This window comes from Daucus carota, chromosome 2 (genome assembly GCF_001625215.2).
Source record: "Daucus carota subsp. sativus chromosome 2, DH1 v3.0, whole genome shotgun sequence".
NCBI classification, from domain to species: domain Eukaryota; kingdom Viridiplantae; phylum Streptophyta; class Magnoliopsida; order Apiales; family Apiaceae; genus Daucus; species Daucus carota.
This window is the reverse complement of record NC_030382.2, coordinates 41,963,279-41,982,114: the sequence shown is the minus strand read 5'-3', so window position 1 is coordinate 41,982,114 and position 18,836 is coordinate 41,963,279. Positions and strand designations below refer to the sequence as shown.

General features: G+C 34.0%; 1 protein-coding gene across 1 annotated transcript; it reads right to left on the bottom strand.

Annotated features, from left to right (window-relative positions):
• Positions 1 to 6,100: 6,100 nt before the first annotated feature.
• On the bottom strand, positions 6,101 to 11,784 carry LOC108209445 (protein KINESIN LIGHT CHAIN-RELATED 1). The gene is made up of 3 exons (XM_017380351.2): positions 10,994 to 11,784; positions 7,460 to 8,368; positions 6,101 to 6,644 (listed from the first exon to the last, which is right to left on the bottom strand). Exons 1-3 carry the CDS (start codon positions 11,650 to 11,652, stop codon positions 6,410 to 6,412), a joined length of 1,803 nt encoding a protein of 600 aa, XP_017235840.1. The 5' UTR covers positions 11,653 to 11,784; the 3' UTR covers positions 6,101 to 6,409.
• Positions 11,785 to 18,836: the final 7,052 nt, after the last annotated feature.

Below are 18,836 nucleotides of genomic sequence, written 5' to 3'. Positions count from 1 at the left end.
ACATCACTATGATACCTAGAAAAGATGGCCAGCTCATTTCTTCCTTCTTTGTTGTCGAAAATATAAATGATTGATTTAGTACATAGAATTATAGTGAAGATGAAAGCAAATGGGTGGTCTGATGAGAATATTTATAGGTAGATAGGTTTGTCACTTTATTTTGATTGTGGTGCGGCCGGTTAGTCATGGTTTGGATGTGAAAATTGCACGCATGCGTTTCGCAATGTTCGTACAATTTCGTATAATGGTTTTTCTAGAATGTGCCTATCGACACATCTAAGCACCAACATTTATATAAATAACTTAATTTAATTGATAAAATTGGTGTGAATGAATGAGGTTATCAACATTTAATATTCATCCATCAATCAAAAATTAATATTCTCATGATAATTGATGACTATTGTGTGCGCGTGAGCATAAAAAATTCGTTCATATAAACATTAGTACGTGCATTGAAATATATGAAGGTCCTGGTTAAATTTATATGGATATCGTTTACCACATTACTCGAGCATTCTTCGAAATCCGTCCCGCTGACTGGACTGCTTATGCAAGGTGACAGGGAAGCATGCGATGTTTGACTAATTATATAATATAGTTGTAAATATGATTTAAGCTAGTGTCATTCGATTTTATTTAACATATTTGTATCATATTATTTTATTATTAAAATTGAAAATTTTTAAAAATTGTTGAATGACTATCAATATTTATACTAGTAGATAATTAAGTTTTTTTAATTTTAAATATGTGTAACGTATTTATTAGAATTAAAATTATGAATATTTTAAATAAATATTTAGTTATCTGTTGCAGAGGATATAAATTAGCATTCAGTAACAAAAGTAATAAATTCAAAATTTAATCTAGTTGATAAATATATTGTTTTTTTTTTGAAACTAAGTTGATAAATATATTGTTGATAGTTGATTCAAACCTTTTATGTATTGCTAATATATATTTTTAATTTTTAATGGCGATCATTTTTGCCAAAAAGATTGACACCCACAACCCTTGAATATTGTATGAGCAAGAAAAAATTCAAAGCCAAAGATTTTCCGTCGCATGAATGCCTACGCCGAATATGATTCATATCTCTCTCTTTAATTATATATATAAAATAGTTTATATAAATATAATATGTGTGTGTGTATATATATATATATATATATAATATTAACTCATCTTTAAATTAATAACTTCATGCACCCTAATACACAGAGGTTGATTTATTTGGTTGCCGTTGCGCGTAGGTAGAGCGGTAGTTCGAGTCGGGTAGCTCGCGAGCTCGTCTCGCTCGAACTCGTTTAACTGGGTTCGGCTCGACTCGGCTCGTTAAACGAGTCGAATTCGGATAAAGGTTCTGGCTCGTTTGATTAAACGAGCCGGCTCGACTCGACTCGTGAAATTAGACGAGTCGAGTTCGGATAGAAGTTTAGACTCGATTAAGTGTAATATTATACGAGCCGTTTAGCTAAACGACCCGGCTCGCTCGACTCATTGAAATCAGTTCGTTTAGCTAAACGAGTCGGCTCGACTCAACCCGTAAAATTTTACAAACTGAGTTCGGGCAGAAATTTAGACTCGATTAACTAAACGAGCTGGCTCGGCTCCCGAATTCGGCTCGACTCGACTCGAAACTCGACATAAACTCAAATTACAGCCGTACACGTAGGGGTGGATGGTTGCTTACGGGCCAGCAGCTAATATGGTTAGAGCTAACTGTGAGGTTGGACGGCTGGACCCTGATCTCTACGTAAACTGCCAGTCTCCCAAATTGGACTTTCTACGACTATACCTATACGTTGTACGTACCCGCTTAACAGATCCTGGACCGCTAATTTTCTGAGATGAACCCCGCTGTTTCATCATTTTAACCGATGTTTCGCGTCATTCGTACTCCTTTATACATTTCACACTTTAACTTGGAGCTAGCTGTAGACTTGCTCCATAAGCAAAATATATCGTCACGTTTATAGATTAAAATTTGGTATTGTCTTCGTTGGTGTTGAGACTTGAGAGACACCTATACTAATAAGTAGAAATCAAAAAATATATTTTCGAACAGTTATTTGATTTATTACGCTGCATTTTTTATAAACATTTTTATAACAGTATAATATAACAGTCATCTTATTTATAACATATAATATAACACTTCATATATATATATATATATATATATATATATATATATATATATATATATATATATATATATATATATATATTAATTCTAATTTAAAATTTTCATTTATGATTTTAAGCAATTTAAATCATAAATTAATATTTTAAATTTTCATTTACTCCTGATTATCATTATTAAAAAAACTGGTTATTTCCAACCACGAATTAATCTGTTATATATCAAATCATGTATATAAATATATACAGAAGTTGTTTATCTCCAACGGCGTTGGCTAAATGAGACATGTAAGACATTATGTAAAATTTGCTAAACATGTAACACATTTTACTTCAATGGTATTGGCTATATTGATTGGTTATAATTTAAAAATGGCATGTTATTAATATTTTAGATTGTTAAAATGGAATATATCAAATCAATATGGTAATAAAAGATGTGCAATCTTCCTACAGATTTCTTACAGACCTGTAGAGGTTCGACGAATTTAGTCATCCATAGAATTATAGACAACATCTGAGTATGGTTGGAGTTGAGTTTTTCGAGTTGTTAGCTAAAATTTTGTATTTTTAGTATGTCAACTAGCTAAAAGGGGTTTCAATGGTTGGAGATGCCCTCAATACAGTAAAAAAAAAGTTTAAATATTACGTTCACTTTAGCTAAATTTATTTTCTTCCAATAACGTCGAGAATAAGAGAAGCGGAAAGAATGAATCACTAATTATTGGTCTCCAAGAATTTACTGGTAGGTATATGTAAAAACCGAACATGATGTGAAATATGTACCGGCAAGATTAAAAGATCCGAAAGCAGTTGGATTCTTTCTGTTGTATGACACCTATATGCAAGAACATTAAACAGTGAGAATAAATCATTTTTAGTTTTTTACACCTCTTCCAAATTTTGATCAGCTTCAACATATGTGGGGATATATTCCTCACATCCGGGAAGAACATTTTTTTAATGTTTTAATTCTCATGAATCTCATTCTATAAGATGATTAAATTAATTCACAAATCGAGTTACTCATCCTTCCATTAAAAAACCCCCGAAACGATTGTGAAATCATTGTTTTTTAATCTTTCTAGAAGGATATAGGCGATCTGATATGATATATACCTTTAATTCCGCATCATTTTACGCTTTTTCAATAGAATATGGACACGGGTGTGATATTGTTGTGAAAAATAGAGCTTTTGTATTGATTTTAATTCATTAGATTAAAAGAGAATATATAACGAGAGTTTTTCAGTTCGAAAACATCTTCATTCTTTTGACTAAACACGCAACAGACCCAACCGTCCTATGTGTTTTGATTGACAAATATATAGCTGATTTTGTTCTCAGCTAAATTTTAAATTATTATCGTTACTACTTTCATCAACTTTTTTATCTTCATCAAATATTGAAAAAGGTCTACCGGTTCTTTCGTATCTCTTCAGATTATTTTGTACATTTTTTAAATTTCAATATTCAAAAAGAATCATAGATGGAGTAGTTTCTTTCTCATTTTTCCCCAACTTACAAAGAGCAAAAAATCTAAATTAAACGTCCTACAATATGATAATGGTGATTTTTTGTTTGTTTCACATTAGCTATCAAAAATTGAGTTTCATAATCTTTATTATCAAATTATTCCATCAGGATCCGCCAAAAATGCTAATCGATACTCCTACTGTCCCATTTAATTCTATACGTTTTCTTTAATACGCATTTCAATGCTGTTGTAAAATATAGTTCCGTAACTTATTTTTGAGATTTTCTTTTTCTGTATAAAAATATAACATTTAAATTTTAATTCAAAAAATATTATTTAAAAAATAGATTGCACAACTACACTTTTACATGAGCATTAAAGTCCGTGTCGTATCCTGTCGAGAGGGGGAGTAATAGTAAGTGAATATCACCATTTTGAAACATTTTGTGTTGGGGGCAGCAGCTCTTGGGTGCTTCAGCCGACAATTGAATAATTTGTGAAATCTCAGCTGGGAATTGCTCATTGCATCTTATTCTTTCGACAGCGAGGAGATTAGTACCATTTCCTTCCCCAAGTTCCGCTCTTTTTTTGAATGAACATTTCAAGTTTTCATATATTAAAAATTTTAAATTAATTAATTTTTTGTCCATATGTATCTATTTCATATACTCAGTGTCCACGCCGAATATAAATGTGTGGTTTAAAGCTTATTTAGAGAGCATAGTATATATTCCAAGCGGCAGGATCAAAGCTTATTTAGGATCAAAGCTTATTTAGAGACCATTACAAAAATTGTGCTTGTACGACGAAAATACAAATCAGTGAAAATTTAGCTATTTTTCGCAGCTGTCCGATATTCGTGCAGAGATTAGTCGTTATACATAACACAAATGTGTGCGCATAAATGACCCCAGGGAATAAACATACCGTTCAAAATGTGTTCTTTAAATTAGGTAGGAATAAGGGATGGCTTCTTCTGTACAAAACCTCGTGCATGAATCCAACAAAAATCAAATCTTCAGGTATAAAGTTGGTTCTTTCATTCCACGTGCACTGTATTTTGGTATAGTTTTACCTTTCTAACGAACCGGAAATTTTATTTTCTTTGCCAGAGGGGGGACTTAAAGTTATTATTAATGATTTTATAGTGAGTTGAAATGTCGTATTTATATTTAGCTCATTAATATTATATCAAACAAAAATTTTATTAAAATATAATGATGAAAATTATAAATTTGATGTGATATTATTTACATGACATGAATTTTGATTATTTACAATTATGAGAAGCAAATAAGTTGTATAAAATTACCACCTACAAATTTTTGGATTTAAATTTTTTATAATTTGAAATCATTTTTAATTTATTATATAAACAGATTTCTTTTTTTTTTTTTTGCAAAAAGTTAGAAATCAGTTTACAGAATTTGAAAACGCCAAATAGGATCAACATTTTACTAGGGGCCTATTTGCCTAGGTTTAAAGCCCGGGCTTTAAGTTATCTTTGGATTTAAGTTGAAAAATGTCTGTTTGCGTAATAAGAAATCAGCTTAAAGTCAGAAATAAGTCAAAAGCTGACTTAAAACTAGGAGTTAGTTTGAGGTACTTTTCTCAGCGACTAATTTTTTTTGAACTTTTTTCTGATAAAAATTACTCCTTAATTATATATTACTCATAAATCATTTTTATTTCTATTATTATATTTTTAATAGCTCATTAGTCATTAATAAATCAAAATTACTCAAACAGACATTTTAAACTCTCAACTTATCAAATAAATCAATTTAAGTTATAAGCTATAAGCTCAGTCAAACAGGCCCCAAATAAACTTTCTAATCATATGTCCTTCACTAGCCACTCAATTATAAGAATCTAATATAGGCTTGTAATTTTATTATAAAAAATAATTCAACATTTATACATTACATCACCAAACTGTTCTTACTGGAATTAAAATGATGATAAGAAATTTTTTTATCCACAATGTTATTTAGTCATGGTAATATATTGTACCGTTATTGTTTTAGATTGTATTATTTCCCGTAAAGGAAGCATTATCACAGAATGTGCTTAAACTTTTGTATAAATTCGCTCATGGCAAAGTACAAATCAAGAGCTCACCAAAAGTAATGATACATTCTTTTTGCTGGTGATATTTCATATACAGTATTTTAGTGATAATATTTAATGAAAAGAATTGATCATGTTTAGGTGGTAACGGACAAGTGGCATCATTATGCAAAGAGAACCAACAGATGGGATGTCAAATATGATTATTTTAGACATTCAGTCATTTCTTAATGATATCCAGACCTTTTTTAAAGAACTTTTAATTATTTTTTTAAGATGTTTTGGTCTAATAGTAAAAGTATGGTATTTTGTAACTTTCTACCCGATAAGTTTATACAGAGATCTAATACAGTACTAATTTTGCATTCCGGGACGACAAGCCTTAGAGACAGGACTATAAAATACTACTACAGTAATCAATCATTCACATCAAATTATAATCACTCGAAAGACAAGGGGAACACTGAACATCTCTAAGGTCACAGAATAGAGATCCAATAATACAATCAAATAAATTTAAAACTGAAGAGAATACCTAATAGCTCAAGAAACATAAAACAAAGCCACATAAGAAAATAACTCCTATATACATGATCTTCTATATTACATACCAGGTGTGTAAAAACTAGACATTAATCAATGAAGAAACAGAGACCCTTTCCTTGCTTCTTCTTTATACTTCGAGATGCCGTCGGCTTATTGGATTTTTTTTTTTCAACTTCTAAACCCGAAAGCAGACCATTTCTTTGATGTTTCTTTCTTTGTCCTCCTAGAGGTGGGATCGATGAGGTTTTCCAGAGACTTTGCTTTCTTGTTCCTGGACCTCCCTGCTTCTTTCAGAAGCTCAGCAAGCCTTTTCTTCTCGTCATCAAAATCAGGATTTGCTGTCCCAAGCTTTTCTTCCCTCAACTTGAGAACATACTCCAAAATCTCAATGGCATCCTCGACTCTGTAGATTTTGCCAAAATGAGGTTTATATATCGAGAACCATCAAAGATTACAGATTAATGTATCGTATAATGTGCCTTAACATCAATTTGACTAAGACAAACAATAATGACTGTATAAGGTCTGGTCAGATGTACAAAAGCAGCATTCTTAAAACCGACTAAAAATCAATGATGCATTTGACCTGTTGCATCAAACAGTAATAGAAGTGCAGAAGGATATAGTGGATTTATGCCTATGACAAAACACTCAACTACTATCCAGATTAGTCAATACACTTCAAAAATTCTCATCCAGGCCAAGTAACTTCAAATATGAGATCTGTTATATCTCAAATACAGAAAGAAGAAAGAAGGGCACTTATAAGTCCAGCTTCTGGGATTATAAGTTAAGAGCACTTATTCGTACCGTTTGTGTAATAAGTCAATAAGCACTTATAAAAAGCTTTTGTTTCAGGGTTTCTACTTATTTACCAAACACTATAATCACTTATAAGTCTTATCTTGCTTCTAACTTCTACTCCACTTATTTTAATCACAAATTAAATACGGCACTTCTTGGGGCAAAGGAAAAATTAGTGCAATGAATACACAAAATTTTCAATTCCCCAGGAAAAAGTTGAAGGGAGTCTGTAGCTTTATATGTTACGATGATCGTACCGTTATGCATATCATGCCACTGCCATGTTGCTTAAGATGTAGACCATATTTAAATGTACAATAATTCATTAAAGAAGGTGTCCAGGAGAAAGTTGTATATAACATAAACAGTCAATTATAATATCATTTATCGGAGAGAGTTCACAAAAATAATTACCTTCCCATGGCATCATATGTTGCTGCAAGATTACTATAGACACCAAGAGTATCCTGATGACAAGGGCCACACTCTTGTTCAAGTATTCCTCTTGCTTCTTCAAACAATTCAGCAGCCTCCCCTATCTTGAACAGCTGGACGCAAGCCAAACCCATCTGATTCAGCACAACCCCAAAGAAAGCTGATTTCTTCTCGCCACTTGCCCTAAGTTTTGCTACAGCACTTTCAAAAGATCCCCTCGCTTCTTCGTACCTTCCCAACATGTAAAACATAACACCCATACGTGCTTCTATTCCTGCAATTGTACTTTGTTGACCTGCTTTATCTTCCAACAGTTTCATTGCCTTCTGCAAGAGCTTCAATGCCTCCTCAGGTTCATTAAAAGATTCGTAGATAGCAGAAATTTCTGTCATTCCACTTGCAATCTCTTCTGCTGTGGTCCCAGGGACTGGTTTTGCATATATTCTTAGGGCATTTTCGCAATAGGACCTGGACTCCCGCAACTTCCCTGTCTTGTAGTATAGATCAGCTAGCCTGACAAAGACAGAAGCAACCGAAGGATGGTTATCACCCTTTGAAGATTTGAAGACTGTTAGTGCCTTCTGGTAGGAGAAAACTGCTTCATCAAAGCGGGACAAAGACAAATAGATATTTCCAATGCTGACATCAATAGCAGCAACTTCATTGTCTTGTCCGTTGGCAATCATCGCCATACTGGCAAGTACAAGGTGTTCAAGGGCAGATTCATAATCTCCCTTGGCCTCACATATGAGGGCCATCAAACGACGGTCAGCCGCTTCCTCAAGAGATGCAGGTGAACTATGTTCTCGATGTATTTCAAGGGTTTTTTTGCACAATTTATCTGCTTCATCAAATTGCATTGCTTGAACGTGAGCCTCAGCCAAGTACCTGCAATATAAATACAGCTGAACAAGATCAAACCCTAACTACAATACGCAGAGCACCATACCAGATGTTACAACCAAAACTGCCTAGAAACAGCACAAGAAGGCAGTAAAATATGTGAACTCAAATTGAGGTATTAATACCCAACACATCATATGGAGCCTTGAGGACAGTTTTGGGAGAAGGGTAACAAATACGATATACCAAGCAGTTGTATTGCCAAAATAAAGAGGCAAAAAGAAACATATCTATTGATGAAACCACACCCTCGTCCTTTGACTAATCATGTGAAAGTGAAACATACCCTATCTCCTTACGGTCTCATTTATGCTCCCTCTACACCAAAAAACACTGCATGAACTTTTTCCAAGCATCGTCAATATCAATGTTGGTGGCGGCACAACATGTTTAAAGGCATTTCATGCCTCTCTCAATTCTAAACATAATTGCTTTTGGAATACGCTCTTATTATAATTCTACCTATAAGCTATGTTTACGAGGATTATATCTGTTGAGATAAATGTCGGCTCTCATTAATTATACTTGATCCTTTTGATAAATCACATGGATAATTCTTATCTTGCATTAAGTTCACTTCATGCAAACTTTTCAACTAAATCCTCCCTGAAACAACTAAAATTTATAGTGTTGAGTGCATAGATCACCAGAGAAATCGAGAAGGAAAATTTGGCAGATAGTCTCTAATGTTATTTTTGGTTGGGGTGAAAGAATCTGGAAAAAATGGAATGAAATTTGAATTATTCCATGGACAAATAATTAAATTTTCATTCCTTTTCCCCATTCTATTCCTTACAACTTAACCTGTAGCTCAAAAACCCCCATTCGAGAAGGAATTCTACATTCTCTCTTATACATATATTATTCTTAAATCTCATCATAACAATTTTACACTCATTCATTTCTTTTTCAAATCTTCCCTACCACCTTTAATATTTTCCTTTATTTCCACTCGTTCCACACAAACAATGGTCTAATTATAACTGGTGTTATTAAACGTGATATACACACATAAGCGCGAAGGACCCTGGAGAATAAGCGCAATGCGCGGAATCATCGAAGACAAACATATATACATATATAAGGGTATATAATACAGAATATTGTTATATAACTAAGAAGACATTTAATTATTTAGCAACCAAATTCATCATCATATAGATCCAAAGTGGAACGATTAAAAGTCAAAGTATCAAAGAAATGCAAATTTAATCCATCATTATTCTTCCTCCTCGTCATCAAGATTCACAAAATCATCTTCTTCACTAATATGATTCGGATCCTCAACAAAGTCATTGTCTTCATCATCATCATCATCATCATCATCATCATCAAATCGTATGAATATATACAAGAATTGTATGTATATATAAATCTGTATATGCAAATCAGTATATACAAGATATGTGTATCTATATATCTATATGCAAGAATCATATAAGAAGATAAGTTGAATCTTTGTCTTCCATTAATATCTCTCATTCTTGTACTAAGTTACCCGGACTCGGGTATGGCGTATGGCTGTCCGACACGGGTGCGGATCAAAGTGCCAGGTTCTTTGTTTTTTGAAAATTAGGATTCTTGGATGCAAGTCCGAAATCAGGAACGGGTGCGGGGACTTGGCATATAAGCTTGAAATTTTTTTTGTTCTTAATCCATTTTATATCTGAAAAAGTATGTATGACTAGTGTCTTCTACTAATTAAGCTTATACACATGGCTATATGTGTCATATCCGTGTCATAAAGTCAAAAGGATAACAAGAAAGGTCATAATTGGACCTTTCTCTTGACGAGCAAGTTGTTGCAAGGCTTTATATATCATTCTGATCTTAGGTTGTTACAAGATGAAGTGTCCGGTTTCATTACGAAGGATCCGACTCAGATCCTGTACCCACACCAGTGTCATGTCTGGTCGACACGGGTATAAGGCCAATATCGAAGAGTCCGGGTAACGGAGTTCTTGTATGTATACCAGGTACGTTTGTATCTATCTATGTCGGTGGCTGGCTGCTATAAGGGTGAGTCTAGGTTTTTGAACTGCATGCTTGAGGCCCATTAAAGCAAGCTAACAGCTAGCGCATCACTGAAGTATTACTAATCGTCTAATCCTGAGAAAACAAACTAAATCTGATAGGATCTAGTCAATGGATTTGAGCAAGCAGTGTCAACTAATTATCAATCCACATGAAAATGCATAGCCCTAGGGAATCATCATCTCCACTAAAAATTCATCTATTGGAGATGAAAACTATTTCTCTGTAATAACTTCCTTCTCTTTTCTCGATTTTATCTCTAGGGCTGCACACATTTTTGGAAATCTATTTTTTTTACATAAAAAAGAATCTGTTTGTGAAAATATAACGAGTGTCCATAAATGTGCATATATTCCAGGTTCTCATACTATTTGAACAGAATAGTATACGAAAACTATAATGTAACCTTGTTTTGTTCAAAAACACTGTACTGGCACCAATATCAAATGTTTATGTATATTTAAATCTATCATCACTATATCACAATATTAAAACTCAGTATATTCAAATCCAAACAAGCATTACAAAATGGCAATTATACTAACTGAAAGATCCAAAAACCTCAAAAAAACATACCTGCAAGTCTCGGCAACTCGAGGATCTGTATCACCTAAAGCCACAATCTGTATGTTCAATCCTTCCTTATAACAATCAATTGACTTATCCAACTGTCCAAGCATTGAATGCGTATCACCAAGCTGCATATACCCCGAAAACGCAGCGAGCGCGTGATCCGCACCTCTTGTGACTTCTGGCACCTGAATCGCCCTCTCTAACACTGGAATCGCCTCCTCAAACCTCCCTAAGCTACAATAAATCGCCGCGACGACGTGCAAGCTCATCGCCAGATCGAGATTCGGCTCGCCGTCGATCGCGCACCTCTCGAAAGACTTCGCCGCCCGCAGCGCGTAGTCCAACGCGCGCGTAGGCCCGTCGCCCGACGCGATCGTGTCGCGCGCCAGCTTCAACAGAAACGGGCCGAGATCTGGATTATCCAGCGATGCTTCGTCAAGTAATGGTTTTTCCGGCGATTTCTTCTTGCCGGAGCTCCGATCTGGCGACGGCTTGGCTCGCGACGGCGACGGAGGGCGCCTGTTCGCTGGAGAATTCGATTTCGGCACCACCGGTTCGGAGCGATCCGGAGTGGACCGGATCTGAGGCCTGGAGTCATCAGGAACGGTGATTCGGAGCGGCTGAGCTTCCGGTGGAGTTTTGACGGAGACTAATCCCGGCATTGTGTGTAAATGTGAGTAATTAAAGCAGGGTTGTATGTATATATAGATACAGATGAAGAAGAAGAGAGAGTGTTCCAGACGGTTAATATTTTGTGAAGACTAGTTATGAGTTTTGTGGATAGGGCGTTATTTAGAATATCGGGTCATTTTTTAATGATAAATTATATAAATGTTGATCCTATTTGGCGTTAAATTATAATCTTTTACAGTTAAATGTTGAAATTAAATATTTGACAAATAAATAAATCTGTTAAATGTGTAATTTCTGTTATCATGATTATAGAATATAGTATTAATAAACTAGATGCATGAATACTTAGTGAAATTTTATAAATTATATATTTAAATTTAATCAGAATTTAAACATTAAAATATACTAATATTTTAGTCACAAGTTTTGAGTGTCGATGATATAAACTTTTATATACCAATTCAAGTACTCCCTCTAATCTTTATTATAAGACACCAATTTTTAAGTGTCAATGATATAAATTTTTATATACCAATTCAAGTGTCAAGAATTTATCTGTAATACAACGCATAAATTAGTAAAAATAGGATTTTTATGGACGGTTTTTTTATGGTGTGCCCATGGGCACATAGTAAGCGCGGAAAATTATGTGCTTGGATCATTTTGATTGGCTCCTATCTCATGATAATGGTGGACCCCCTGCAAATACACCAAACACACCAATTAAAATCTCCCAAATATAAAAATTTCCGCGCTTAGCATGTGCCCATGGGCACACACTAGCCAAACCGTTTTATGGAAATACTACTACTATACTGATCGTAAAATTTTTACATTACTTTTGATAATTTATTAATCAGTATGTGAGTGAGGTAAAGAGAAGTTGTGTGGGTCCAGCTCAATTATGATGACGTGGGGTAGTGTGATTTGTTGGCGTTTTGCCTGTAATTATTGTTGACAGGAAATCAAGGCTACTGCCACTTGAATCAGGCTGGCAGTACCGTTAGATTTTTTATTTTCAGAGTATAAATGGAAATGGCATATTAATAAAACAGTCAAAATAATGATAACTGTTTTAAGGAAAATTTGATTCGGAAGGTGTGATTACGTGGATCTTCTTGTTGTTAGGACTTGTGAGTTGTGACTTGTGAGTGTCATTCTGAACAGCACGATTTTGTACTCTTTTCAAAAATTAAATTTAGAAATTCGTGAAGCCATGATTTCAACAAATTCGTGGATATTTTCCGGAGCATAATCGATAAATATAAAAAATATTAATAAAAAATTTGATACATATACAATAATATAAAAATATCTTCAATATCAAATTTTTAATCAATATTGGTGTTTTCTAATTTTGTTGAGTTTTTCCGGATGACCTCTCACTGCCAATTTTTAATTCTATTTTGATTTTTGATTTTAAAATCTTAAAATTTAACTTATATCAAGTATAATAACAAAGAGCTAAGAGAGTATCATAGTTTTAACAACACCTTCGTGGAACATACGACCATGGTATTTGAAACCTGTGGCAGTAGATATAAAATATACATCAATCGACCATAACAGAAACATCTAGCGAGCTTCATAGTATACAACTAATACGATATCCATCACACATACATTATAATACTACTTTATGACCTTTCCCTTTATTTTCGATACTATTATATAATTATGTATGCAAATAATTTATACTAATATCACATAGTCGGTCAAGGGTTGATCCCTTTACCACCGGGCTTCCCTTTTCCGGGGCCGCCGGGATCATGGCCCGGATTCGGTCCTGGGTCACGGTAATCCAACACTTCCACAACGCTCAATATCTTCCTTATCTTCGTCTTCATTGCCACCTTCAGTAAGTCACAAAATGCATACAAGTCAGTAAATTATCACACAAAATTTAATATTAAAGCCAACTTGCATAAGTGTGACATTTGTCTCCGAACTCAGCGTTTGTAAATTAACCATGCATACTTATATTGTCGTAAAGAGTTGAACTTGAGTCTTCGACAAAACTGAGCTCTTTGATATCATTTTGAAAATAATCAGTTCTCCCAAAAACACTCGAGGTGTGTGTTAAGAGGAGGGTATACCAAAATCATATTAGACGAAAATTATAAATTCTATCTTAAATATTTAAAGGTGAGACAGACTAACAACGTAACCTGAGAGACAAAAAAACTCAACGGTGTAGGTTGATTAGAAAAACTACTAATTGAGAAATAAAATGCACTGATTGTTTCTAATTAATTAAAAATGAGTATTAAGTCATAACTTGAACATACATACTGGTATTACTTACATCGCATGAATCACAGAGCTTCACATACTTTGTCCTGCCATCATCGGAACGGCCTGCAAGAAGAAGAAAACATCAAAACCTTGTAATTTATAAACAGAATGAAGCGTGTAGTGAGGAGCTTGAATTGCTCACCTGCGGCAGATGGATTGGTTATAAAAATGACTAGGAGGATAATGAGAAAGACGGTCTTCATGTGAAGCACAAGGCAAATGGACTCGGTCTAAGGTTGTTTAGAGAGCTGAGATATAATAATTTATAGACATGAGAAGATATAATATACAGCAAGCGAGTTAATAATGGAGTAACCAAACAGTGCTTGTCATCATACACCTTTATCCACCCCGCACTTCGAAGTCAACTATACACATTGCAACATGTCGTACGTTCCTTAAATTCACAAGATCACTGTGCTTCATAGCCTGCTAGCTACCCACTTTGTTTTTCGCACACTTTTAATGAGATTATTTTCCATTATTTAACATCGGTTCTCATAATAATAGTCGCTTTGATTTTTTACATGTAATTTGAGGTGCAAAAAAATATATATTTCTACATATTATTTTTTAATTTTTTTTCTAAATAAAAATATATATGCCAAACTTTTATTCAGAAAAAAAATATGAAAAATAATATGTGGAGGTATGTTTTTTAAATCTCAAATTACGTATAAAAAGTCGAAGCGACTCTTATTATGGACCGAGGGAATATCATATATACTCGTATTCATTAGTATTATATTGGGACAAATAATTTGGCATACGTTGAAAATAATGTGGAGATATTTGAAATTCACTGTGGACGAATCAACAAAACACTGTAATTACATATTTATCTGTAGCTGGCTAGAGCCTAGAGGGTGTGAACTAGAGATGTTCAAAAAATCTGAAATCTGAGATCCGATCCGATCCGATCTGGAAAAAAATCTGAAAAACCCGATCCGAAAAAACCCGGTCTGGCCTGGCCCGATCCGAAGGCCTAAAACAGGCCTAGTATTTTCCAAAAAATCCGGATAAAATCCGGATTTTTGAAAAATCCGGGTTTTTTATAACTAAACCAGGCCTAGTATTTTTGGGAAAGCCCGGCCCGGCCCGGCCCGATTTTTGAAAAAGCCCGGTCCGATCTGGTTTCAAAAAAATCCGGATTTTTTTGGCCCGGTCTGGCCCGAACAGATCTTTTGTGCATCTAGTGAACTGTGAAGTTATCGAGTGTCGACAGATAGATAGAGGCATACCACAATGTGGTATGGACTATTACTTGTGCATGCTTATTTCACCGCTTTAAATTTCAACCTCTTGATATTTCTGTCATTTCTTATTCAACCAAATCCCTTTCTCAGCCTCAATAAAATGCTCCTGTACTTCATAGACAGCTCATGAATTTTGCAAACAAAATCATTAGCAACCATGTTTTAATGGTTTCCTGGGCCTTGAATTATTAGTTCGAATGGTCCTCACTATCCCTGTCATCACCAAAGTCAGCTCTTTAATTCCCGGAATCTTTTTCGCTTTTACACTGGGAAAGAAATTCGTATCTATATGTTAGTCGAAATTTTTGATTTATTTAAAAAATTTCTGATTAACTTTAAAAAAACATTTTATCGATGTAATAGTTACATTTATGGAAGAAGTTTCCGATAAATTCCTAATCGTTCAACGATTAGTCCCGATCATCGAATTACACAATTATCTTTTAACATATAAAAGATAAGGAATGATCAACGAAAGAAACTATAAAAAGACAGGCCTGGAGATTTGTGTAGGTTCTGTGTATCCTGAGGACTGACCAGGACTGATATGATCACTTCTAATTGCAATGTTTTGAGCATATCTTTGGATATTATTGATTTTTTAAGAGAAGTGGTGACATTATGGTAATTCCTCTGCTTCATTATTTTAATATTAATTTGTTTGTGATAAATCTCAGTTATGTTGCCAGTACACACAGTAGATCAGCATAAACTAAGTACAGTAAAGTAAGCTCAAGAAAACTGCAATGAAGATTCCATTCATTTCTAGAGAGAGAACAGAGCAAAGTGTATATTCTGTATCTTAAAACTTAAGCTACAAGAAATACACTAAGCTGTCATGTAACTTGTAACTAACTCTCATTATTAACCACTACTAGCATGCTGAGGTGGACGAGAGGTGGAGATGGATGTACAGCTGTGAACTAGAGTTGTTACTTCAATATCCCCCTCAAGTGAGCAGAAGGTGCAACCTTGGTAAGAAGTCTTTTATCAGAGTGGCGCGCACCCCCTCTTATATGCTCGCTCACAATCAAACTTACGAAACCTGGCTCTGATACCATTTATAACATCCCAAGCCCACAACTGGATGCATACCGGACCCAACAACCCACCACAGGTCGGCCCAAAAGTGCTAGCAATTTGGTATATATTAGTTATTTGCTTGTGCTTATAAAGACCCAAATACTCTTTTATCTAACCGATGTGGGATGTTACATTAACAAATTTTACGGACTTTAAATTTAGGCCAAAAATATCAGCATCATGCACCTCGTTAGAAGAAATGAGACGCGTACATTTCAAAGATGAGCAGAGATGTATCAGCTCTCGAATGAAGAAAATGTGAACTTGATTTGTCTTTAACGTACTCCATTGGTATGATAGATTTTATAGAAGCTATATGCCTTCTGTTAATGATTTAATTGATCAAGTGCCAAAAATACATATAATTGATGCATTTATCTTTTCACTTTTACTATTTGAGAAGCCGCGCGTTGCGACGGCTTATAAAAATTATATTATTAATATAATATTAATATTTGTAGAGTACAATAATTTTGTGTTTGTCTATAAAAAGTATATTAATGATTAAAAATTAATATTTGTAGGATAAATAAATTTTATATTATAAAAATCTAAATGTAATACCAATACTAATATATAAAATTGCAAAATTGGACTATAATTCATGGTGAAAAAATGAAAATAAATTTCTACACGTAATTAACAATTCAAAGCACGACGAATCTTAATTTTATCTGTGTTTTTTTTAAAAGTAATCATGTTCTTACATTGTCACCTTCCTCCAATTTTTTTGGATTGATTGTGCACAAAAACATCTAACTTAAATCCGTGAGATAGCGGTCTATAACTACCCCTGCGTGTAATAACCTTTATTTTATATACTGTATAAACAGCCTTCACTTAAAAGTTGCTTGAACATAGCAAACAATGAATAATATTTTCTTGTATACAAAGTAAATCATATAAAAATTAACAACGGCAAACATGTCCGATGAACAAAACAAATATTATAAAAGAATAACTAACAAACATACATCACTAATAGTTAATTTATTGATATCATCCATCAATATCATGTGAAGACTATACTCTTCTCCCGTGTTTGGATTTGTCGACTCCCACATAGCGGTCTACAACTACCTTTGCTTGCAACAACCTTTATTTTTTTAGTACCGTATAAACAGCCTTCACTTATCGTTGCAGAAGAATGGCACCACCGAGTTAGAAATCGAGCAAAAGAACTATCAGCAGAGAGAGGTAGGGTTGTGATATTAAGAGAGAGTAGGTTGTGTTTAGATGATTCAAAATCCTACAACCTATAGGGTTATTTATAGGTGCAGAGAGACTTGTGTGCTACTCTTTCCCATGATTAAATAATCTGAAACAAAATCAGTTTAAAACTTTCAAGCTACTATATTCCATAAATAATTTGAAACAAAATCAGATTCTAAAACTTGCTTCCAATATATCCGAAACTAAAAAAGGTAATTCTAATTTTTAATATTTTTCATCCAAAAATTTCAGAAAATTAGAAAAATATAACGAAGCGATGTGAGAGGCGCCACCTACACGCCCCTCGCTTTAGGGGTGAGCAAAAATTCTCCGAACCGCACGAAACCGGCCGATCCAATCCGTCCAAACCGAATTTAACGGTTTAATAACGGTTTGGTTTGGTTATGGTTTCAAATTATAAAAACCGAATTATTTCGGTTTGGTTTCGGTTTTTACCTTCAAACCGCCCGATAAATCCGAACCGAACCGAATGTGTAGATTCAAATATTAATATACATGCACTAAAATGTATTATTAAATATAAAATTATAATCTACAAAAAATTGTAAAATCTTAAACGGGTAAAATGGCTAATTCATAACTAAACTGGTTAAAAACTTGCAGTTTGGTCATGAAGTTAAAAAAACTTTCAAACACATAACTTTGTTTCATATAATTTTCAATCGAACAATCGTGCTAACAGAAACTTACACGAACGTTAAAATGATTTTGACTCTAACGTTTTCCGTTAAAATACCCGTGTACCTGACCTAACCCAAACCTAATTACATCTAAATACAGAATAAAACATAAAGAAGAAGGGGCTCTGGAGATCTTGAAGAAAATGAAGGGGATGGATGAACCTGATGTATTCCGTTACAACATGTTGGTAAACAAACTTTTAAAGAAGAATCGATTTGTGGAGGTTCATGATTTGTTGATGGAGATGATGGAGAGAAACAGTTATGTTCGAATGAGGAGACGACGAATTATGTACTGTGTCTCTTTTGCAAGGCTGGGATAGTTGACGATGGAGTACATTCGTATGATTTAAAGGTAAATTTTTTGGGTTGTCTGCAAGTAATACGACGCATAAATTTCTCATAAGTACTGTATGTGTTGAAGGGAATACTAATGAAGCATAAAGAGATTTAAGGAACTCTCTTACTTAAGGCTATTTACCAGGGCAGAACTCTTCTCTGTTGTTTTTGATGCTCTTTGCCGAGAGTAAAGTTGATGAAATGAAAGAGTTGGTTCTTCTAGCTCTTGAGCGAAATTTTGCGCCCTCTAGTTCTATATACAGCAAAGTCATATCAGCTAGCTATGAGCAAGAACAACAGAGTGGAAGCTGGTTATATGTTTATTTC